Source organism: Anticarsia gemmatalis, chromosome 18, assembly GCF_050436995.1.
Source record: "Anticarsia gemmatalis isolate Benzon Research Colony breed Stoneville strain chromosome 18, ilAntGemm2 primary, whole genome shotgun sequence".
Classification (NCBI taxonomy): Eukaryota; Metazoa; Arthropoda; class Insecta; order Lepidoptera; family Erebidae; genus Anticarsia; species Anticarsia gemmatalis.
Window position 1 is genome coordinate 9,675,464 of NC_134762.1, and position 24,015 is coordinate 9,699,478.

The following is a 24,015-nucleotide window of genomic DNA, read 5'->3' on the forward strand; positions in this document are numbered from 1 at the left end:
TCATCGCTTGACATCGACTAGCGTGTTTATATTATTTATCGATCCACTACCCTAATGTCGCTTTGAAATGGCCGACGTTTAGGGGGAGTGTCTAGCGGAAATTGAAATTCTGTGTAATTTTTACCCGATAAGGTGAGTAATTAATCATAAATTGTAATTGTATCGATAACAAAAACAATATAAAATATAAACTGGTGCCAGTGTTCAGTCTAATAGTCAGTTCAGTTCGTTTCCGGTGCGACAGCCGGCCGAGTTATTCAAAACAAAAGGTGTTTTTACGGTATTTCGTATTTTATCATTCAGGTATTTATAATGTTCTGTTATAACTATGTTTAACATGTAAACAGAAGACCATTAATGATTTTTAAATATTTGTTTTCTGTCACAATTATTTCATTCGGCTATGGCATAAAATAAAACTGTATCTATGTATGTAGCCTGATTTTTCTAATTAGAAATGCAATTAGCGTAAGTGTAATGTTTATTGTTAGTTAAAAATCCCGTAATGTGGGTCACAAACCGTTTTTGAAGTGGTAGCAGTTTAACAAAAATAAAACTTGATCGAAAATTGTTTCAGAGTAGACACCTCCAGTTAGCCTGATACATTCCGAATTTATAAGACTGAGAAACTTTTTTTAAAAAGTGGATAAACATGGCTTGGCGTTTCAAAGCCTCTAAGTATAAAAATGCGGCACCGATTGTGCCTAAACCGGAGGCATGCATTAGAGATATTTGTGTTGGATCATATCAGACTTATGGGAATAATATTTGCGCTTCTGCGGCCTTCATGGCGTTTAACTGGGAGCATGTTGGGTCAAGCATGGCGGTGTTGCCGCTGGACGACTGTGGGAGGAAGAGTAAGACAATGCCCTTGCTTCATGCCCACTCTGACACAATAACTGACATGGAGTTCTCACCATTCCACGATGGATTGCTTCTGACTGGATCACAGGACTCACTGGTAAGTTCATGTGTATTATCATAACATCCTTTGTATTCAATGTGTAACATTTATTGTGTCAAACTAATATTGATTTATTACCAGTAATGATTCATTATGATTACATTATAATTTGTAGCTGTTATCTTTTTACTGCATAATTTGTTATTAGTCCATAATAAAAACAATTGGTTTAACAATTCAATTGGTCTTTTAAGCCACGAACGAAGATGTTACTTTGTAACAAATATTCCTCTATCTGACGCCACCTGAATCATCTGCAATAGATGGACACAGGCCAATGATGATGATGATGGTTTAACAGTTTGTTGGTCTCTGCTGACCCCTGTTGGAAAAAAGCATGAGTTTATATATCTATGTAATAAAAACAAATCAAAATCATTCAACCATAGACACATGAAAAAAAACAGAATTTATTCTAAAAATATTTCAAATAACTGTTTCACTAAACCGTTAATGTTATCAATTATAATTTGCTCAAACATTCTAGTGTTTAAACTAGACGTGTTGAGATAAAAATTTGGCAAGCAACATGTATCTGTGCACAGTATATGCACTCATGAATATAGACCTCTTTGTGCACTCAGCCATAGAAACTAGATTTTGACTTTCCACTGGCAATATTTTAGTAATTATGAGTTTAGTTTTCTATTAATGTGGTGAATCACCTTTCATATAGTTTATATTTTAATAATGTATGATTAAATTTTGTGTTTAATGATCTGTTTCTAAATGACTTTATCTTTATTAAATTTTTGTCATTTGAGAGTGAGAAACCTAAAATAACAATCATTGTTGTCTCTCATCTAAATTTAAACATACAGTCTTGCCCTGTTCCCTTGGGGGTAGGCAGAGATCTCTACAAACTTAGCTTAATTTAAATTCAAACAGTTCATAAATTAATGTATATCCTAAAATCAGTAGTCACAACATTATGGTATGATGTATTATTTGAGATTGTCCCAATGCTGGGCAAAAGACCTCTTCCAGTGTTGAATTCCAGTCTATAAGTAAAATACGCAATTGCTTAAGGCACCACATTAAGGGGGGCACCACAAACACAAAAAAAATGATATTGCTGGCACTTCTAAGATTACTTTCTGTAAGATTTAAATACACATAATATGCATAAGTATATTTTGCTTACGACATAAAGTTAATCTGGCACTGGATCCTACCCATGATTGGCTTTTTATTCAATTGTTTACTGCTATAGTCCATAATGTTGAGTCGCCATGTCTGTCTGTCTGTGATATTATCTAAACCTACAAACATTTCATGCAGTTGCAGTTTTCATTAATACATAGTGATTCTCAAATGAGGCTTAGTTTTTAGTAAGGTGGCCTGAGCAAAGTCAGGTCAGGCCATAAGTACTCTATAAAACAAACAATGACCATTTCTATTATTATGTCATTAAGGTTATAACTATTAGTACATCAAACAGTGCACCAGTTAGTTATTGATAACAGTAATAGATATGTGCTATCATAGCAAATGTTTGAAGATAATAACTTTACATTTTTATCTCACTAGGGAGTGTAGTGACAGTGCTGTCTAAATTGTAGATTAGGGTGTTAGGTAACATTATATATGAGAATTAGATGTGTTTAGCAAAATCTCCCAATTTTGATTTTATCTAAAATGTGCATAAATGTATAGGAAAATCGGTGATAATTTGACTTCACAATAGATTTGTGGTCACTTTCATTACTTCTGGATAATTATTGGTTTACTTATCAGATGAAGTTATGACAGTGGGTTTCATACATATGCTATCTACTAGATAGGTAAAGATTTTAAACTCTAGCGACTTGTACACATAATATTATAATGTAATGGTCCTTAAAGTCAGCCCATGACCACAGTTGATGCATTTCGATCGAAACTTCGGGTAAAGAAATAAGGTATCATAAATCCTTTAATTTTCAACCACGTTTAAAACCCGTTGCATTATAATAAAGAATAGTGGTCTGACACAACACATAAATGTATTTAGAAGAATTACATACTAGATGTAGAGGAAATTACACAATTTTAGTAACCCATAACATACTGACGGCTTCCTTATGCGTTATCATGACTTCATATTTTTGTCAAAGAGTTCATTTGGAATATGCATAATTCCTTTCTATTGCTGTTCCACAAAATAAACTACTTTAGACTCCACATAGTACAAAAGTTTGAAGTATGAGTAAAAAGATTTTCTGGTGTAAAAAGCACTCTTTGCTTATCCAAGTTATAAACTATCTAAACACGAAACTTAAAAAAAATCCGTTTAGCACTTTTAGCGTGGAAGAGTAACAAACTAAATATATTTATTTTGATATAGATTTGAATATTAGTAGGATTATAATTCGACACTTGCATACAGCAACAGTTTTGACCCAACAGTGGTTATTTGTCTACAATATAATCATAATATTAAGTGTCCTAGTAATTATAGTATGTAGGTAAAACATATTTATTACTTAACAGGAAAAATGCACTTATAAAATAATTCCTTTTTATTATCCTTTGTCTCCTGTGTTTTCCTTATTGATTAAGGGCAAATCATTATGAGAGTATTTATATCTGTAATTAATACAACGAGAATTTATAATTGAGTGACTCCGTGGCGCGGTGGTTTAGGTTGCCACGCCGCTACGTCGTGAGGTCGTGGGTTCGATTCCCACACGGACAATTATTTGTTATCGTAAATGTCGATGGACCTGGTCGGCACAAACAGAACAAGAGAGTCGGTTTTGTTGTACGATTTTAATGTTGCCGAACCGAATATGCGTGAAGCAAGCCTCACGTTCGTCACTCAAGTAGGGTTCATTGAACAAAATCAAATCATTTATTCATATATGTCAAATGCTGACACTTATGATAGTCAATGATACAAAGAGTAAAGTTACCGCCAGTTCGGAAGATAGGGCCAATGAGAAGAGCTGGCAAGAAACTCCTGGCCACTCTTTTCAATCGCCAAATAGTTTTAACAATACTTCTACTAGGTATAAATCTTTGATGATGTAAGGAGCTGCTACCAACACTACCGAAGACACATAAGTCATAATATAAATAAATTGAATCAATATAAACTAACATTATTTTACTTGTAGGTGAAAATATGGCACATTCCGCCTGAAGGTCTGAAGGAGTCTCTCTCGACGCCGGAGTGCACGCTCTCGCAGAAACAACGGCGTGTTGAGAACGTCGGCTTCCACCCGGTGGCTGATGGACTGATACATGTGGCGTCAGGCCACGAGCTCGCCTTGTGGGACTTGACTAAGCAGAAGGAAGCTTTTGGTAAGTAGTGGAGCAAATTTTTTTCTCTCATTGTGTTTTACAGTGACGAGGCGCTCGTGGCTAGTTGCACTCACCGGTCGGTAAACGATCTGTGGGTTAAGCAACCTTGGCGCGGACATTCCATAGATGGGTGGCCGCATAGTGGTATTTGAACTGAGCGTCTCCGTGCTTCGGAGGGCACGTAAAAACGCGGTCCCGGTTGTTATCACTAAATAACAGTCGTTAAGCCATGTCAAAGGCCTCCGGGCGCTTGAACATCTTTGACACTAGGTTGACCACAGCTGACCATACGACAAATGAATGAAAGTGACACGCGATTGGATGTAATTATTTAAGTCTAAAAATGAATTACCAAAATGTATGCATGCGCGTAACTTTTCAACAACTAAACTAAATTGAATTTTTTTTTATAATGTTTTTAACTGTCAGGACGAGGTTTGTATCGATGGGATCAAAATTCCCATGGGAATGGAAACGACGGGATATTACTGTACTAGGTATATTCCGACGAAGTCGGGCCAGTCCGCTAGTTATTAAATGCATATTTATACAGATGGGAAAGCATTTCTTTTTATTTGTTTGTCTTCTTATACAAAGTCATACATACATGCATATACAATACTAGCTGACCCGCGCAACTTCGCTTGCGTCACATAAAAGAGAATTGGTCAGAATTTTCCATGTTTTTGTAACGCTTTTTACTGTTAGGTACTCTGCTCCTATTGGTCGTAGCATGATGATATAAAATATGCTTTTTTTTCACGAAAAATATTCTCAAAATTATTTATATCTCTTAGTATAACGAAGTCGCGCTAAGGCATATCCGCCATTAAAACAGTTGCCATGGCAACGGAATTTTGTTGATTCAATGTCATTATAATATTAATTTATCGCGATTTCGGTGAATTTTCTGAATTTTCCCGGAAAATGCGTCATTTTCCCGGGGTAAAAAGTAGCCTATGTCCTTTCTCGGGTATCAAAATATCTCCATACCAAATTTCATGCAAATTGGTTCAGTAGTTTAGACGTGATTGAGTAGCAGACAGACAGACAGACAGACAGACAGACAGACAGACAGACAGACAGACAGAGTTACTTTCGCATTTATAATATTAGTATGGATATATGTGCCATACACACATTTATGTATTTTCCGATATAATGACATTAATATGAAATACGAAATTTTGTAACAAAGCAGGACAATCTTTTCTCGGCCTTACGACGAGTCACTCCCGTCCCGAAGATTTCTCTATTCTTGGTTGATATTTCAACGCTTTTACAAACTATTGGCAACCTTAATTGATTTTGATGTCATTGTCACATCTACTTCACTTCATCACTTCTTTCTTTATATAAGTTTAAACGGTATTGAATAGATAAACTACCGCTAAATGCACTCAGAGATCGGACATAAGTGAAGTAAAGTTCCATGCAGCAAACTAAAAATCTATTAGCTTTATACTTTAACAAACTATTTCAGCTAATACTATAACATACGTATGGGTTAGTATTTCTGACGGAAAATAAATCAATGTTAAATTAAGGGGAAAAAATAACACAATCCACATATTTTGTAAATACAATATTTATGGTTAAACTTTTGCGACGCGACAATAGAGTAATGGGCTTGTGTTAGTCACGGGATTAGTCATCCCTAGCCACGGCCGTTCAGTGTAATTTAGCTGAAGCATTCTGAAATTAATGGCACCTTTTTATTACTAGCTCTATTGAGACTCATATGTTTATTGTAGGCATAAAATACATACGGTAGTTAACGAATATGTTTACTTTTGTTGTAAAGATTATTATTGTGGTTGATACTGCTTTGCTTTCGTCAATAAACTAAATGAATTTTGTGTAGGTTTGTTGAGATTTCTTCTACACAATTTATTAATAATGAACATTTTAGGACTAGATCTAGGTAATGTTTTTAACTTTGATATGCAGCATACCAGGACTTTGGGGGCTCAAGATTCTTTAATTATTATTTTACAAGCACATCATTATTCGATCCCTGTCAGTCCAAAGTTAAATTATGTAAAATTACTTACGAAGTAGAATTTGGATTTCAAAATGATTTTATTCGTGTCGTGTACGAACTCATGATTTCAAACTTAAGTCTTGATGAGCCCTCTAACCTTGATTTTCATTAATAATATCGCAAAAATAACATTAATTTAACAATAGCAAATAATAATTAAAAATAATTATTATCTCTATTCCACAGTAAACAGAGACCACTCAGAGGTAATCCAGTCGACGTCATGGAAGAAAGACGGCAAGTTGCTAGCTACGTCGTGCAAGGACAAGAAGGTGCGCATCATAGACCCTCGCGCGGCCACCGCGGTGGTCGACGTGGCCAATAGCCATCAGAACATCAAGGATAGCAGGATCGTCTGGCTCGGAGATCAGGACAGAATACTTACTACTGGTGAGTGAAATTTAAGTAATCCTTTAAAATAATATAAATAATCTGGGTAATAAAAAAATGTTTTTATCAAGGAGATTTTTCTTTTCAATGGTTGACACAGCAAACATAATATTATGTACAATGTACATATTCTTAATTCCTAGTTAAATTTCCCCAAAATTAATTTCATACATCTAGAACATCAGTTACAAAGTGGTCTGCCTCCGTGGCGCAGTGGTTAAGGTTAACACGCCGCAACTATTGCGTCGTGGGTTCACATTTCATCACATTCCCACACGGAAAAATGATTTGTGCCATCCACAATCACCACATCCGTGGTTGTATTTTGTGTCCGTAGTTTTTTCTCTGTAAAAGTCCCCGCAGCACTGGAACAATCGTGTCTAAACTCTTTACTAATTCGTGTTACTCACATAATAGGTAGTTTATAAAAGTATCTGCACATTCATTATATTATATTATTATTTTCTACAGGTTTCGACTCAGCCCGTCTCCGTCAAATAATGATCCGCGACATCCGCAACTTGTCTCAAACGCAGAAGACACTGGAACTGGACTGTTCCACCGGGATCCTGATGCCACTCTTCGACCCTGACACCAACATGCTGTTCCTAGCCGGCAAGGGAGATACCACCATATTGTACATGGAGCTGACTGATAGAGAACCTTATCTTATTGAGGGATTGAGACATTCTGGTGAGTTGCCAATAAGAATTTTTTTTAGACTTAGGACTCATATAAATCCGTCTTTAGTCTAGTTGTTGTGTATTGATTTTATATTGAATGCACATTTTTGGTAAAGCATTTGAATTATTTTAAGGTAGACTAGTAGCTATTGTTGTGTGTACGTAATTATCCTGAAAAAAAATATTTACCATGATGCCATGATGGCCAGACAAAGCAAAGCAATTTTTTATGATCTTCGTGTCATAAGGAATCATGTATGAAGTATCTATGTAATAGAAATATGGCAATAAATGCTATTTATCACATTTCGTAGCTTGTAGACAAGCAAAAAACTAAGTCTGAAAATCGCACTTTAAATATCGAAAAACTGCGTTAATTGTAGTTGTAGACCGTACTCTGATCTGCCGTTACTTTTAAAATTTTACTAAAATAGTTTCGTATGTAATAGGTGAACAAACCAAGGGCGCGTGTCTAGTGCCGAAGCGTGCTCTCCGCGTGATGGAGGGCGAAGTGAACCGAGTACTGCAACTGTGCGGATCATCAGTCGTGCCTATCATGTACCAAGTGCCCAGGAAGGTAAGAACGTTTGAATTACTAGATTTACTTGATAATAATAATCATTTGTAGCAGATGACTATCTTCAATGTCTAGAGAAGATAAGGTGCTTTAAATAAAATCGGGTTTGAAGTTGGATAAGAAAGAGAAATGTTTTTAAAAGTTTTGCGATCAAGGTAATGCTTTCGTTTAGATGGCAAAGACAAAAACTATGTTGAAATCGGCTTCCAGTCTTACTGGATGCAACTAATGTCAGTGTTTTATATGGAGCGACTGCCTATCAGACCTCTAAAACCTAGACTTTGAAGTTTGACGAAAATGACAGTCGGGCCCCATAATTTAACGTGCTTTTCGTAACACGGTGAACCTCGATACGTATAATATAGTCACTCTTTCAGAAAAGAATGACGGCTTCTTACTTGTAATTGTTTTTTTTTTTGGTATTTTTTAGCGTATACTGACCCACTGCTGGGCAAAAGCCTACCTCGTTTCTTTCCAACTATCACTGTCATCTGATATTGCCGACATAAATAAAAATTAAAATAAATATGTTGTTGTACAGAGTTACCGCGAGTATCACGCGGACTTGTACCCGGACACGAGCGGTAGCGTGACGTACCTGAGCGCGCCCATGTGGCTCGACAACCAGGACCACCCAGTACCTAATATCTCGCTACACCCCGACGCTAACAATGGCACACAGGTACAGTACATAATATATTGTATTATATATTATAGTGTATTGTTTATGTACATGTTTAAACCTGCTCCCACACAGCAGTTATATAACGTTACTAGCTGACCCGTGCTACTTCGCTTGCGTCACATAAGAGAGAATGGGTCAAAATTTTCCCCGTTTTTGTAACATTTTTTACTGCTGCTCTGCTCCTATTAGTCGTAGCGTGATAGTATATAGCCTATAGCCTTCCTCGATAAATGGGCTATCTAACACTGTAAGAATTTTCAGTAGTCTGAGATTAGCGCGTTCAAACAAACAAACAAACAAACTCTTCAGCTTTATAATATTAGTATAGATACAACATTGAGTAAGACGATTACAAAATAATTTTAATAAAATTTTAAATCAAATTTGTTTAAAAAAATGTTATACGTCAGTTTCTAACGTTATACAACTGTTGTGTGGGAGCACCTTTATGATCGTTGTGATGTTGTCATATGGTTTCGAAGTGTTCATCGTCAATTTATATTTCTAAGCTTCTTGTACGGAATATTTTAAATCCGAATTTTAAGTTCTCTTGCAGATGAGTAAGCCCCGATTTCTGAGGTACATTTAACGGTAGTTTATCTATTTAATAGCGTAAAAAGTCATAAAAAAAGAATGCTTTTGAATAGATAAACTACCGCTAAATGTACTCAGAAACTGGGGTAAGCAAAGTAGTCAATAAATAGATATTTTATACATATAAATTCACTGAATAATTTTAAATTGGCAGATGCACAGTTCGAAAAAACAAGGTTATTTTATTTCATTTAGTAACTGTTACTTTAATTAAAACTACGATATTTTGCTGGTTACGTCTTGTATGGTATGTAAGAATAAGAATGGGTTTTACTGCGGGGTTGTTTCATTGACCCATAATTATTATTTGTGTGGCGTTTTGATATAGTTAAAGCAATGTTTGGTTCAATTAGTCATTGCATGATTTCATGTATTCAACCCTTTTCCATGGGCTATAGATATTTATATGTTAAAAATATGAATATAGGCTAAAATTATAATGCTATAGTATCATATAAACTTAAGTGTCATAAAAGTTATGGTAATATGTGCATGTTTTTATTTTATTGTTATTTTTCATTTTGTTTAAGTATGAAAAAGGAAAGATTGCAATATTAGTACAAAGTAGGGGTATTTTTTTAAATAATTAATTGCCGTTATATATTTTGTTATTCCATCTTTCTTTTTTTCTTTTCATAATGTTGTTCTTATTACGAAACTTGGTAATATGTTCAAATTATTCAATTGCAATTGCTATAAATATGTTGTGGGGTAAAATTAGTTCCCAATTTATTCCTTGAGAAAACGGACTATATACTCTTAATTCGCTAAAGGTAAATACTAACCCACAATACTATAATGCAACGGGTCTTAAACGCGATAAAAAAATTAAAGGTAATATACCTTATTTGTTTACCCGACGTTTCGATCGAATTGCATCGACCGTGGGCTGACTCTTAAGACCCGCATTATGATATTAGGTCGGGAAAAAGTCTTTTCGCATTATACTATGTATGAACTTGTAATAAAATCTCTTTGACTTCAAGAATCACAAATGAGTACACGGTTCATTAGGTTTCTTTCAGTGAGCTCGTGAGGTACACAAATATCGAGCTTTTTTGTGTAGAGAAAAGATTTTATTACAAGTTCATACATACTATAATGAACTTTTTCCCCGACCTAATATTATGTGTACAAGTTGCAAGATGAAATCTTTTTATATTAACCCAGTTTCGTAATAACATAAAATTAAATTATTTTTTTGCGTTTTTATTAGAAATATTATTTATAATTATTATAATTTGCGTCATTACATTGGTTATATTAACCCATGGTTTTAAGTGATTGTGTATGAGAAAGAGTGGTTTGTTATAGTGTAGTTATTATTAGTAATATTATAGAGAGCTTTTTATTCAGTGTTCTGGTGTTATTGAGTTGTGTGGTGCTTTCTAACAATTGGTGTTTTGTAGAAGTAAGTATTGCGTTTGTATTTTTTTTGCTATAGAATTATATTATTATTGTTTAGTACTGGCTTAGACTGTGTGGTTTTTTGTTGAGTATAGTAGGCCTATGTTTGATTCTGAGTTATTAAATTAGATAAAATTTCATGAACGTCGGTTCAGCAGATAGACAGACAAACGGCGTAATATTATTGGTTTTAACCGACTTAAAAAAGGAGGTTCTCGATTCGACTGTATTTTTTACACGGACAGTCTTTGTAATCAATGTATGGATATGATGACAAAGTTTTATTTATTTATTTAAATACATATTCAAGCTTATATAAGTATAATGAAATGTATGTTTCATAGAATAACTGGGTGCGAATATTTTAATTTATATTGCATGGGTTTCATTGTTCATTATTATGGGGCCAATTGATTTACAGTGATATTTATCGTTTGGGCCACTTTGGGACCATGTCAACACATTATATACTTCATGGTACCATTATCGAATGAAATATATCGTAGTTTAGATACATTGATTTAGCTGATATTAAAATTGTGTCCACCGAATTTGGGCTTAGTATTTGCTATGGGGCGATTGTGCATGAGGTTATACAATTTCATAGCAATAAGAAAGTAAAACATCAAAATACCTTTGAATAAATCTCTTTTTAGATCCACCGAGGTAATTTAGAAGAGGTTGTGAAAGCAATACTTGCTATGCCCGCACCGAAAAAGTCTGATGGTAAAAAGACCACACCGGTACAACCAGAAGAACCCAAAATAACCACAGCAGTGAAACCTCAGGCAGTAGAACCGAAAGACGAAGACCGTATCGATTTCGTCAACGTAAAAGACCTGATCAAAGGCATGGAAAGACAGAAGAACAACAAAGTAGACTATCAGAAAGAGACTAACGGTTTTCACAAGAAAATCACCGATAATGGACACGAAAAGACTGATTCTGAGCCGGAGAAGAACGAGCCTGATGTTGTTCCGCAGAAGACCGTTGAAAAGACCGCCGAGAAGACTGAAAAGACTGAAAAGACCATTGAGAAAACTGATAGTACGGAGTCTACTGAGTCGTCTTTGTCGAGAAGTAATAGTTTGATAAATGGTGTGCCGGTTCAAGTGCCGAAGCCAATGCCTAGGTCTTCTATTTCCGAGCCTGGATCAATGGAAGAACATTCCGAGGTTCCTAAGCCGAAACCCAGGACGACTGCCACACCGGGCTCCGGTTATAAGGTACTATAAGTGGATGATTTGATGTGTAGATTTTTGATAGTATTGCTTATTCGTGAGAAGCCGTCAAGATTTATTTGTAGTGATGATCAAAGATACTGCATGAATTGATAATGCTCAGTTGACAAATAGTGTACATCTTAAGAAGTATGTTTATCAGTTATTTGGTTATCATAGTACAAGCTCTGCTTAGTTTGGAATCAAATGATTGTGAGTTGTCCAATGATATTTATTTATTTATCATTTTGTTAGCCACTATACAGTTCATTGCTGCTTTGAAATATAAATCACTATTCCCAAGAAATTGTTATTTGTTATTCGGTAATAGTAATAGGTATTCTTGACTGCTTCTTACTAAAGAATTAGATGTAATGTTTATGTATTTAATTATTATTTACGCTTATTTTTTATATTTTGTGTATTTTAGTTGTGATTGTTTTCTAGTTAATTATTTGTTTAAATAGCCTAATTTTGTTTTCCTTGTTTTTGCTGTGTCCCATATAGTATTATTTATTTAGTTTTAACTAATCATGTAATTATTAGACTGTATAGGATATAGATGCCCAGTATATGTTTTTTTTTGTATATTTTATTTGGTTTTGGTGTGTATCAATAAATTAGTCGTTAGTGTAGATTGTAAGAATTAATTTCGTAATTAGGAAACCCCGTTATATAGTATAGTTAAATAAATGTTTGTTTATTAATTAAAATAATACTCCTGAAGTTCGTGTAACGGCTTAAGCAAATTACTTCAAATTTCGAACTGTAATGTGCACTATGTGACAAAGCGTTTCTGTTGAATCAATATTTGTTATATTATTAATTTATTTATCTCGTATCTCGTTATTAGCCTCGCCTGGGACCGAAGCCGTTCTCAGCGGCTACCGGCAATGATGAGTTCTCCTTCGACAAAGTGTTCTCCGTGCCTACCGTGCCCGGTATACCAAAGTCTGATTCAGGTTAGTTAAATATGTTAGTTTTACAAGATAACTTTACATTTCCAGTTAAAAGCATTCACTTTGGTGGAATATTTAGCCACTTCATAGCTAGAATTTAATTTTATATTTACAATAGTTATTACTTTTAAAAATAATAATCCTACTATAATGGATATTAAGTATTTTTAATGTTTAAAATAAAGTTATTTTTGTAGTACATGTCAAGTAACTTGGTGTCTTAAATCTCTTGTTTTTATTTCTTTGATTCATTGTTCTGACTTGCGGCTATGTTCAGACACACATAATTATTTGGCGCGTGCTATTATTTTTATAACGACGCATTACTTTCAGATAGATAGGCAAAAGATGCATCTGCATGATAAGATTTCGCACATGCATTCAGCACACGAGATTTCTCTCATACTATGAGAAGACCTGTGAGTAATAAATTGAATATTATAAGTAATGTTGTGTTTTAGCGACATCGCCTGTGTCAGGTCAAGCGGGCACGCCCGTCACTTCGACGCCGACGGCCAAAGACGAAGAAAAGGACAAGTCGCTCTCCCCAACTAGTGATGTGGAAATTGCTCCTAATAAAGGTAATTAGACTAACAAACTGTAAATCGGTTTATGGATCGCGCAAATTTGGTATTTTTATCGAATTTTTTAAAAATATTATCAATATATAGAACTTATGTTTAAAAAATATTATATCTCAAAGTAACAACACAAAATTTTTAAATTAACACATAATAAAATAAAATGTAGGTGCTTTAAAAAATTGCCTGCAATTTTGTGTAAAAAAGAGTAATTCAGAAAGAATTTCAAGCTTGCAACTACATAGAGTTACTACTTACTAAATACACAATTGACATTGAATTAGACTAATTAAAATGTATTTTTAACAGAAGAGTATACGAACGGCAAGTCAGACACGAGCGTGGAAGAAGAGATGAATTCTTCAGATTCTGGCTACAGACCGAAAACACCCAGCACTGCTGAACGCAGGAAGATGTTTGAAAATACCGAGTAAGTGCGGAACAGATCTTTAGCATCGATAAAAAGGAAACATACAGTCGAATTGAGAACCTCCTCCTTTTTTTAAGTCGGCTAATTATAATATTATATTAAACAGCCAATCTCACTACTCCTGAATAGGCATCGGTTAGCTTATGAGTTGAAATATTGACTATTATTCTTGCTTTTGATCAACTTTATCAGCTGGTTATCCGATACTTATACAGAGGCAGGGAAACTGGGCTTGATAATTTAGAACGTCAGTTGCCCCTGGACTTATGCATCGAACGGTTGTCTGTTTGATGCGGTTACTCTGCTTTGTATATACACGAAATATTAGGTTGGGAAGTCTTTTCGCATTATAGTATGTATGAACTTGTAATAAAATCTCTTTGGCTTCAAGAATCACAAATGAGCACACGGTCCATTAGGTTTTTTTCAGTGAGCTCGTGAGGTACCTAAAATAAATGCGAAGTTGTTCGCTCACGAATCAGCATTGATCGCGCACAGACGAATTCCGATGAATGAACGCGCGTCTATTTAAATTCCCGAAGTAATGTGTGCGTTATGCTGTGGAGATAAGGATGAAATTTTTATGAACAGATTGGATTTACGTTTCAATGCGCTTCGAATCAGCGCTAGTATGAATTGACTGTAAGTTGTTTGACTAAAGCGATATTTTCAATAATTGTTTTCTGTTTTAGCGGTGGACAGTCAATCGCGGATCGACGTCGCGCCTACGAGTCGCGTTCAGTGAGCGTGGCCGTGGAGTCCGACACACCACCCTCGCCCGCACCACTCAGGTACATACACTCACCTACATACAAATATACTTTTATTAAACAAATTTTGGCTACCCAAGTAAATAGTTGTAAAACTTAAACAAATATATGCCACTTTAAGCCCGTACAGCAATTTGTAAAAAAGCCCTGTGTTGTAATTCTCTTGGTTATTAAATAGTAGTTTTTGAAATGTTCATCGACATCTTAAATTATTATGATTATTTTTTGCATATTGCGGAAGAACTTCAGAAACGAAATGTTTAAACGTTTTTAGTAAAATATATCAATGTTTCAGGCGGCGAGATTCACTGAAGTCCCGCAAGAGTCCCGACCGTGAGGACAAACGTGCGTCTGTACCGAATGTCACTACGAAGAGGACATCCACTGTCTTTGGTAAGAGCTCAACAATATCAAAAATATTAATGCATTTTTAAAAATATGTATAGTAGGTGCCATACACCTTGTTATGTCTGGATGTAGCAACAAACTGCTGTTCAGAAAACAAGTACATTATACACATTCAAGGAGAGCAGGCGACAGTTGAAATTCTATAATGGCTATATTTTACACAATAGTATTGAATTTGTCTATAAATAAGGTCTCTTTATAACGCGGGAGGCATTGTCTTGTGATCAATATTGACAAGTGAAGCCCTTCAATCGCTATAACTATAGATAACCATTTTGTTGTACAGGCAAAGTATCGAAGTTCCGTCACCTGAAGGGCACGCCCGGACACAAGTCGACTCAAGTGGAAAACATCAAGAATATCAGCCGACAGATCTCTGGAGAATGCAATGGATTTTATTGTGAGTTAACTACTTTCATATTATTGTCTATATTTATATTATAACTTAAGAAAACATCTACTGTATTGAAAAACTTGGATTTTCTAAGTAGGGTCGTATTTTGCCAAATTATCTCTTTGATGACACCCAATAACTGTTATTTATTATGCATATATACATAAATATTTCGAGGATACTAGAAAATTACTTTTGATGGTTATGGTTAATGTATAAAAATGTAAAGTACGAAATATTTAATCTTTCACGTAGCATTTTTTTTTTATGTACAGTAGAATACGGGAATTAACTTGAAGATGCATTTTACCTTTGAATTTTTGCCTTGGTATAGAATAGCGTTATAACTTTAAGTTAAAAATGTGTTTTATATTCGCAGCGAACGGGTTCCGCTGCGCCGTGCCACTGAGCGGCGGCGGGGGTCGCGTGGGCATCGTGGAGCTACCTAAAGGCGCTACTTCAGTGTCTGTCGCTCCACACACACATCCCGCTAGTACTAGGTAATATATCTTTATTATATCTTCATGCGAAAAGAAACTTCGTTATGAATGAAATGTAATCGATTTTCGATATACCGCAAAGGCTGTTTTGCCTTTATAGACGTATAAAGGTACAAACCAGTGCACGAATAATAAGTTATAGAAAAAAATGAAACCAAACTGGTGAAATTTTGGCTCACTGTCTTGCTACTTCGTATGGTATGAAATCTTTGATCAAAATTGAAAAACTAACTATGTGAGTTTTATGGTCTCTGTTGTTATCAAATTTAGCTGACATTCCGAACTTTACTTGAAAAATGTTTAGATTTTTACGTGAGTGCCTCCACCACGGTGTTTGGCTGCAAAAATCAACAGAATATTCGTCATTGAATGAAGTAATAATGTTATATTGTTGATTGTAGGGTGGCAGCGCTCCTGCACCCGGCGCCGCTGCAGGACTGGGCGTGGGACCCGTTCCGTCCCGAGCGCATCCTGGTGGCCTGCGACGACGGGCTGGTGCGCGAGTGGATCATACCTGAAGGAGGTACGATATGTTTTTTTCTACTCATCTCACTCTTAAAACTATCTATTAATGTTATTACTCGTCTAACAAAAACAGCTCTATGCCTTTTTACAGCTTTTAATGCATAGTAAGAGCCTAGTTAAATATTACGAGCAGTAAACTGAACGCGTTTTGCCTCATTATAATTAAATTAACTCTAGTATTCTTTTTATTTTGTACATAAGGGTGCTAACGTATAAAAGTGATATGCAAAACCATCTGACTCTGCTTTCCGCGCCGGCCAAGGATCCATGTAATAAATGCACATGCCCCTATGTGGAGCCCAAGATTGATTATCTCAAGTGTTATCTATATAAACGAAATAAATTATTCACACTGAATCGTTTCACAGGTCTCCAAGAATCAACAAACGAGCCGCTCCGTACATTCTCGGCGCACCCCGACAAGATCTACCTCATACGCTTCCACCCCACGGCCTCGGACGTGCTGACCACGGCGGCCCACGACCTCAGCGTCAAGATCTGGGACCTCAGCCCCGAGACGCCGGTCGCCGCCATCACACTCACCGGACACACCGATCAGATATTCGCGATTGACTGGTCTCCCTGTGGAGAGTACTTGGCTACTGTGTGCAAGGATGGCAATATTAGGGTGAGTTTGTTAACCAATTTTGTAAAGTTACCAATTTTGTAAAGTTACCAATTTTGTAAAGTTACCAATTTTGTAAAGTTACCAATTTTGTAAAGTTACCAATTTTGTAAAGTTACCAATTTTGTAAAGTTACCAATTTTGTAAAGTTACCAATTTTGTAAAGTTACCAATTTTGTAAAGTTACCAATTTTGTAAAGGTTACCAATTTTGTAAAGTTACCAATTTTGTAAAGTTACCAATTTTGTAAAGTTACCAATTTTGTAAAGTTACCAATTTTGTAAAGTTACCAATTTTGTAAAGTTACCAATTTTGTAAAGTTACCAATTTTGTAAAGTTACCAATTTTGTAAAGTTACCAATTTTGTAAAGTTACCAATTTTGTAAAGTTACCAATTTTGTAAAGTTACCAATTTTGTAAAGTTACCAATTTTGTAAAGGTTACCAATTTTGTAAAGTTACCAATTTTGTAAAGTTACCAATTTTGTAAAGTTACCAATTTTGTAAAGTTACCAATTTGTAAAGTTACCAATTTTGTAAAGTTACCAATTTTAGCGTAGCGTCAGGAAAGACGGTGTTGTATGATACGGGAATTTATGGAAGTGAAAGCATTTTCTTTTTATTGATTCAACACTGAATCGGTTTTCAATAAATATTGTTGGTACCACGGTACCGTACTATATCGTGATAAACAAATATTTAGTATTGAACTATAACGTGATAGAAGTAAGACAAGTTTTATGAAATAAGCTGTGTATTTAGTCTTATTTTTCTTATTTATTAAATGACTGACGAACTTAGCTTTTCCGTTTTGTCTAAGGTCGGGGAAAAAGTCTTTTCGCATTGTAGTATGTATGAACTTGTAATAAAATATTTTCTCTACACAAAAAAGCTCGATATTTGGGTACCTCACGAGCTCACTCAAAGAAACCTAATGAATCGTGTACTCATTTGGGATTCTTGAAACCAAAGAGATTTTATTACAAGTTCATACATACTATAATGCCAAAAGACTTTTTCCCCGACCTAATATTTTCTAGAAAGATCCTACTAAGAAAGTTTTCTAATCGCTTATGTGTATTTTTCTGATACTCAGGTTTACAAACCACGTTCAAGCACGGAGCCGATCGCCCAGGGCCCGGGGCCGGCGGGCAGCCGCGGCGCTCGCGTCGTGTGGGCGTTAAACGGAACTCATCTTGTTGTCACTGGCTTTGACAAGTTAGTACTAGTTTTACATACACTTTTCTTTAGTTGATTGTACTAAGAGATACCTCATGTTTTGATCTGAAGCTGACCTATTAATCGATGACAAGATCTTATGTAAGGCAGACACTGTTTAATCAACTTCATTCATCAATATTTCAATGTAGCATTGCACACTACAATCCATACTAATATTATAAATGCGAAAGTAACTCTGTCTGTCTGTCTGTCTGTCTGTCTGTCTGTCTGTCTGTCTGTCTGTCTGTCTGTCTGCTACTCAATCACGTCTGAACTACTGAACCAATTTGCATGAAATTTGGTATGGAGATATTTTGATACCCGAGAAAGGACATAGGCTACTTTTCACCCCGGGAAAATGACACATTTCCCGGGAAAATTCAGAAAATTCAACGAAGTCGCGAAAAATCAATATTATAATGACATTGAATTAACAAAATTCCGTTGTCATGGCAACTGTTTTAATGACGGATATGCCTTAGCGCGACTTCGATATATTAAGAGATATAAATAATTTTAAGAATATTTTTCGTGAAAATAAAGCATATTTTATTATCATCACGCTACGACCAATAGGAGCAGAGTAACAGTAAAAAAAGTGTTACAAAAACGTGGAAAATTCTGACCCATTCTCTCTTATGTGACGCAAGCGAAGTTGCGCGGGTCAGCTAGTAAATTTATACAATCATAGCAACATGCCTATTATAGCCGAAGGTGTAGGCAACTATAGTCCCAGACAGGGCCAGCCTGCTGCCATATTTTATTACAATGGTTTACGTCGCCACGCCGCTATCCATATATATCCGTCGGGAGGTCGTGAGTTCGATTCCCACACGGGACAATTATTTTTGCGATCCAAAAATAATAGTTTTGTGTATGTTTGTAAAAAGTCCCCGCGACTCAAGGGCAATTTTTAATACGCGAGTGGTCTTTTTATAAATTTCGGACTACCCTACAAAATATTCTTCTTTTAGTTCAGCAGTCATGTACTGTAAGTGTATATAACAACAAACGCGTATTACTCAGAGTGTCGGAGCGGCAGATCCTGCTGTACAAGGCCTCGGAGCTGTCGGCGCCGCTGTGCTCGGCGGGGCTGGACGTGTCGCCCGCCATCCTGCAGACGCACATCGACCACGACTCCGGCACGCTCTTCCTCACCGGCCGGGTCAGTACATAGTCATAGCTCTGCTACCTGATTCGGGCCCTCCGTGTGTCATATTAGCTTTGATTTGATAATTTTCTTCGCATTTTTTTTGTTTTTTTCTTTGCACCTAAAAAGTAGCCGTATTGGTTTAGCCGTTCTTGAGTTTTACCATTAGCAACACATTTTAATTTATTTGTATATAGGTTTAAGATTAGGATTTTGAGCGCTGTCAATAGCTACCGAGAGCCCCGCAAAGTTTCTATCTTCGACAGTTTAGTTTGATACTATAGTCAGTATACATAACGATCCATGCCCGGCTCCCAGCCGTCTGTCGCCGGAGCAGTCATGCGCACGAGCGAGTCTGTGGCAGCTTAAACACGTTACTTTAGTATGCAATACTCGATGACAGAATCGCCGGCAAACATAAGTAAATATCAATTATAATCAGTGGTTAATATGGTTGTTTGTGCAGGGTGATTCGACGATCTACTGCTACGAGGTGACGAGCGAGGCGCCGCACCTGTGTCCGCTGTCGCACCACCGCGCGCCCACGCTGCACCAGGGCATCTCCTTCATACACAAGAACCTCGTGGCTGTGGAGAAGGTAGGCTCTACCACACTGTAGCGACTCCACGATATTCTGCTACGAGCTGCTACGAGCGGTCACGAGCAGTTACGAGCTGCTACCAGCGGTTACGAGCGGTTACGAGCGGTTACGAGCGGTTACGAGCGGTTACGAGCTGTAACGTGTTGATGCGAGCTGTTACGTACTGCTACGAGTTGCTATGATTTGCTACGAGCGGTTATGTGCTGTTACGACCTGCTACGAGCAGCTACGTAATTTACGCTAGACCGGAATGATGTTGTATTTGTTTAATTACGACCATCTACCTTTTTTATGTTTAACGTTGGATGATTTTCGTTATACAGGCTATGATCTCGATCTTTTATGAATTACTGTTTTTATTTGTTACAGGTGGAATTCGCGAGAGCACTACGACTCACCAATGGCACCATTGAACCGCTGTCCTTCACCGTGCCCAGAATAAAGGTCAGTATCAGCAGATACAACACATAAAAATAAATTTTTCTTCTTCTTCTCCTTATCCGACGTTTATTTTCAAACATAATATGCTGAGAGGGGAAATAATGGCTCATATTTTTCTCTCTGACGTCAATCCTCCTTAGGAATCCTATGTACAACTGGAAAGTGGAAAGGAAACTAAGTCAGTGGTAGGGATGTGGGATAATGGTATAGGGATCTGGGATATAGGCGGGGGTGAAACTCTGGGACATTGTAGATGTTAGGAAGGTGTTGGTAATGGCTTCAGTGGCTCGGGTAATTCGGGATCGTACATCTGAATGTCTCTATTTCATGAACGGACAGATCAATAGCTAGGCTAGAAGTATCCCAAAGTGATTGAAAATTTAGTGTAAGTATACCTTATTTGTTTGCTCGACGTTTTGATCGAGTCAGCACGTGACCACGGTCAATGTTATTCGATCGAAATGTCGATTTAAGACCCGTTACATTATAATATGTGGGTACAAGTATAAAATCGTTAATCCCAAACTGAGCGAAACATGTAATAACTAACGGGATTCAAACTAAACGGTGCGTGTTCCAGAGCGAGTTGTTCCAAGACGACCTGTTCCCGCCCACGCTGGTGACGTGGGAGCCGTGGCTCAGCGGCAAGGACTGGCTCGCGGGCGCCAGCGTCACGCCCAAGATCGTCAGTCTGCAGCCACCCGGCATGGAGCCGCGTGAGTACTCTTCTATATCATGTCCTAATATTATATTGAAGGTCGGAAAATGTCAGTCTGTTTTAATAAGAATGTTTCTACTGTACAACAACTACTGTGTAACAAGTAGTGTTAAAGAAATTAAATTGAAATTAGTCAGGCGAAATTTTAAGAGAATATTAGGTTCGTATTTTTTTTTCAAATAATTGATTTTTGTTTAGGAAGAGGGGGCAAACTAAACTGTACTGTACTAGTAATGTGATTTTTGCTAAATTGACAGACTGTCAAAAAATATTCATGTTAATTACGATAATATTATTTAGGTTGAATTATCAATAGTTTTTTATGATTTAACGTGTGTATCCCAGTATCGGCGCACACGGCCGCGTCGCCGGTGTCCCGCGCGCCGGCGCCGCAGAAGCCCAAGCCCGACCTCATCAAGTCGCACGTGCCGCACGACAACAAGGACAAGCAGGACCAGGTCTGTACTATGTTCAACAATTATACAAGTCCCTATTTTAAAGGTATTTTTGGTGTTCTTAAGGATCATAAGCATTCTAACTCTTTTAGGATTATGCAAGGTGATATTATTAGATTACATTAGAGAACATGTACGTATACATGTTTCGAAACATTTGGTTTATTTTATAGTATTGTTGATTCGTGAGTCAGTCATTTAATGAACATTTAACTAAAGTCAATAATAAGTGTTGTGTGTAAAAAAATGCTATTGTAAACATACTCATGTTTTAAAATATCTATATTTGGTTCATCATGTACGTATTTAGTAGTGTAGAAGTAAGTTTATCGGAGGTTTAGTTACCATAGTGGAGCTTAGTACTGAATAAGAGGACCGTGCGTGAGGTGCCAAAAGATTTTCATGTATTTATCTTCCTTCGAAAAAGTCTTAAAAGAAAACTTTCCACAGATAATGAAGTCCATGAGCGCCAAAATGGAAGTGAACATGAAGCTGGAGCAAGACAGCATGGAGGGCGTGGACGAGACCGAGTGGGAACAGTGAGATAACCCGACTATACCAAGTGCAATTTACTGCCCTAGCGAGTAGTTCTACTTAGAGGCTCCCGTACATGGTCGGGTTGTACCGACATATACCGTATTACTTAGTGACGATGTAGATACAAGATATTTTAAAGATTTGAAAGACTTTTTCAAGTAAGTTTTGTCCTTATGTTATACTTCTTTTTACTAGATACTAGCTGACCTGGCAGACGTTGTTCTGCCATATAAAAAAAAAGTGTCACTCAGGGGTATGAAAACTAGATGTTGGCCGATTCTCAGACCTAATCAATATGCTCACAAAATTTCATCAAAATCGGTCAAGGCGTTTCGGAGGAGTATGGTAACGAAAACTGTGACGCGAGAATTTTATATATTAAATTGACCGAGATGTAATGGCCGTAGTAAAGGCGAAATAATGCTCGCTACATATTCATCAGCCAACGTTAATTGTACCGATTGTAGCATAAAAGTAAGTAGATTATATTTAGCAATCAAAGTATTTAAACACTAAAAGGTTATAATTACATTAAAGATAACAATGCAACGATTGATTAAAATATTGTCTTCGAATTGTAATAGAAAATATATCGTTTTATATGAGCCTCAATATACGGTTTTTGACTAAAAACTAGCTCAATAAAAACAACATGCTCAATAATTAAAGGAATCAGCGCAACAATATCTATAAACTCTGACATTACGAGTTAACTCATAATTTAATGCATCAAATTGTTCTTGTTGAAATGTTAAGTTTTCAACAAACAATAGGCCACTTTAAGGCCTAACTCTGCTCTTGATATAACAAGAGACGCAGCATTGAGAATTGTACACAATTTATTTTGAAAACAATTTCTTTTTAAAGTAAAGTAGTAGTATCTTTATCTATATCGTCACTAACACCCACAGTACCATCCCTCGCAAATAAAAATATAATACTTTTTATACCTAACAGTAAACTTGGGATTTGTAACGTATTTTATAGAAATTTTTCACCCCTCGATCCCATTTACATTTTAATCTTAGTCAGATAGTCATGGTAATGTAGTATATTAGTTAAAAGAACGTCGGCACGTAAGTCCAATAATGTTTACTGATTAGTTTAAGTCATTGCAAATTGGAGGACTTGGAAATATTGGTAGACACAGTATAATATAGAAGAGGCCGCCCGCGACTTCGTAAGGTATATCCCATCGGTACCACCGAAGTAAATATTATTACTATCTTGGTCTATGTCAAAAGTACCAAAATTAAGTATTTTATCTCCAGAAATGATTCCTACGGAAAGTGGGTTATCTAAATTCACGAATCCGGTTTTGTAGAATTCTGGGTCAGAGATGTGAGGTTCGAAACTAAAGTACAGCTTGTTTTTGGACCTGTGGATGCCCATTTTGGTGATGACGATCTTTGTTCGGAAAGGTGCTTCGAGATCGAAGAGCTGGGACATGTTGTAACATGTCGTGTTGAGCAAGATGCAGGTTGGACAGTCTGGGTACTGCGCGGTGACGGACAGAGGCGCCGCGATACCCAGAAGCAGTATTGGTAGAATCATGGCTGAATCTGTAAAAATAGAACATTCTTGTAGTAAAAAAAGTGATTTCTTCTCTAATTGTTTATCCTATATTTTTCTAAATGTCCTTGACAATAAGATGTAACGATCCTTTCACATTTTAAAATACAGCCGATATTTTAATTTTGAACTCTATTTTAGGAAAGAAAGCTTTTACACCATAGTTTGTCAGATGCGTTTAGTTCAAATGATCAACAGAGAAACTATTTAAATGCTTATAAGTATATTTATCAGTTGTCTGTTTACCATAGTACAAGTTCTACCTGATTCAGTATCAGAT

General features: G+C 36.3%; 2 protein-coding genes across 7 annotated transcripts in view; both read left to right on the plus strand.

Annotated features, from left to right (window-relative positions):
• The first annotated feature begins 49 nt into the window (after window positions 1-49).
• Window positions 50-23,334, plus strand: pod1 (coronin). 6 transcript variants are annotated; one of them, XM_076126097.1, is made up of 24 exons: window positions 50-132; window positions 578-961; window positions 4,063-4,249; window positions 6,480-6,683; window positions 7,155-7,376; window positions 7,816-7,943; window positions 8,485-8,625; window positions 11,286-11,855; window positions 12,703-12,811; window positions 13,270-13,389; window positions 13,699-13,819; window positions 14,512-14,610; window positions 14,885-14,982; window positions 15,284-15,397; window positions 15,771-15,891; window positions 16,293-16,414; window positions 16,785-17,044; window positions 18,137-18,258; window positions 19,288-19,426; window positions 19,878-20,009; window positions 20,382-20,456; window positions 21,034-21,169; window positions 21,517-21,629; window positions 22,077-23,334. In XM_076126097.1, the coding sequence occupies exons 2-24, from the start codon at window positions 653-655 to the stop codon at window positions 22,167-22,169; spliced, it is 3,735 nt and encodes a 1,244-aa protein (XP_075982212.1). In that variant the 5' UTR covers window positions 50-132; window positions 578-652; the 3' UTR covers window positions 22,170-23,334. The 6 variants fall into 6 exon arrangements, with proteins under 6 accessions (XP_075982212.1, XP_075982218.1, XP_075982213.1 ...); XM_076126098.1 differs by having other exon boundaries at window positions 57-132; window positions 583-961; XM_076126102.1 differs by lacking the exon at window positions 50-132 and adding an exon at window positions 152-280.
• A 303-nt stretch (window positions 23,335-23,637) lies between these two features.
• Window positions 23,638-24,015, plus strand: part of LOC142980377 (coronin-7-like) — a 26,565-nt gene continuing 26,187 nt past the window's right edge. Inside the window, exon 1 of the mRNA XM_076125700.1 lies at window positions 23,638-23,727. Coding sequence (XP_075981815.1) covers window positions 23,638-23,727 — 90 coding nt within the window. The remainder of the gene's footprint in view (window positions 23,728-24,015) is intronic.

Excerpts from the sequence above, each read along its gene's own strand:
- pod1 (XM_076126097.1), top strand. The coding sequence starts at position 653 with ATGGCTTGGCGTTTCAAAGCCTCTAAGTATAAAAATGCGGCACCGATT. Across the intron at positions 15,398-15,770 it reads AGAATGCAATGGATTTTATT|CGAACGGGTTCCGCTGCGCC; the intron begins GTGAGTTAACTA and ends TTATATTCGCAG. Across the intron at positions 15,892-16,292 it reads ACACATCCCGCTAGTACTAG|GGTGGCAGCGCTCCTGCACC; the intron begins GTAATATATCTT and ends TGTTGATTGTAG.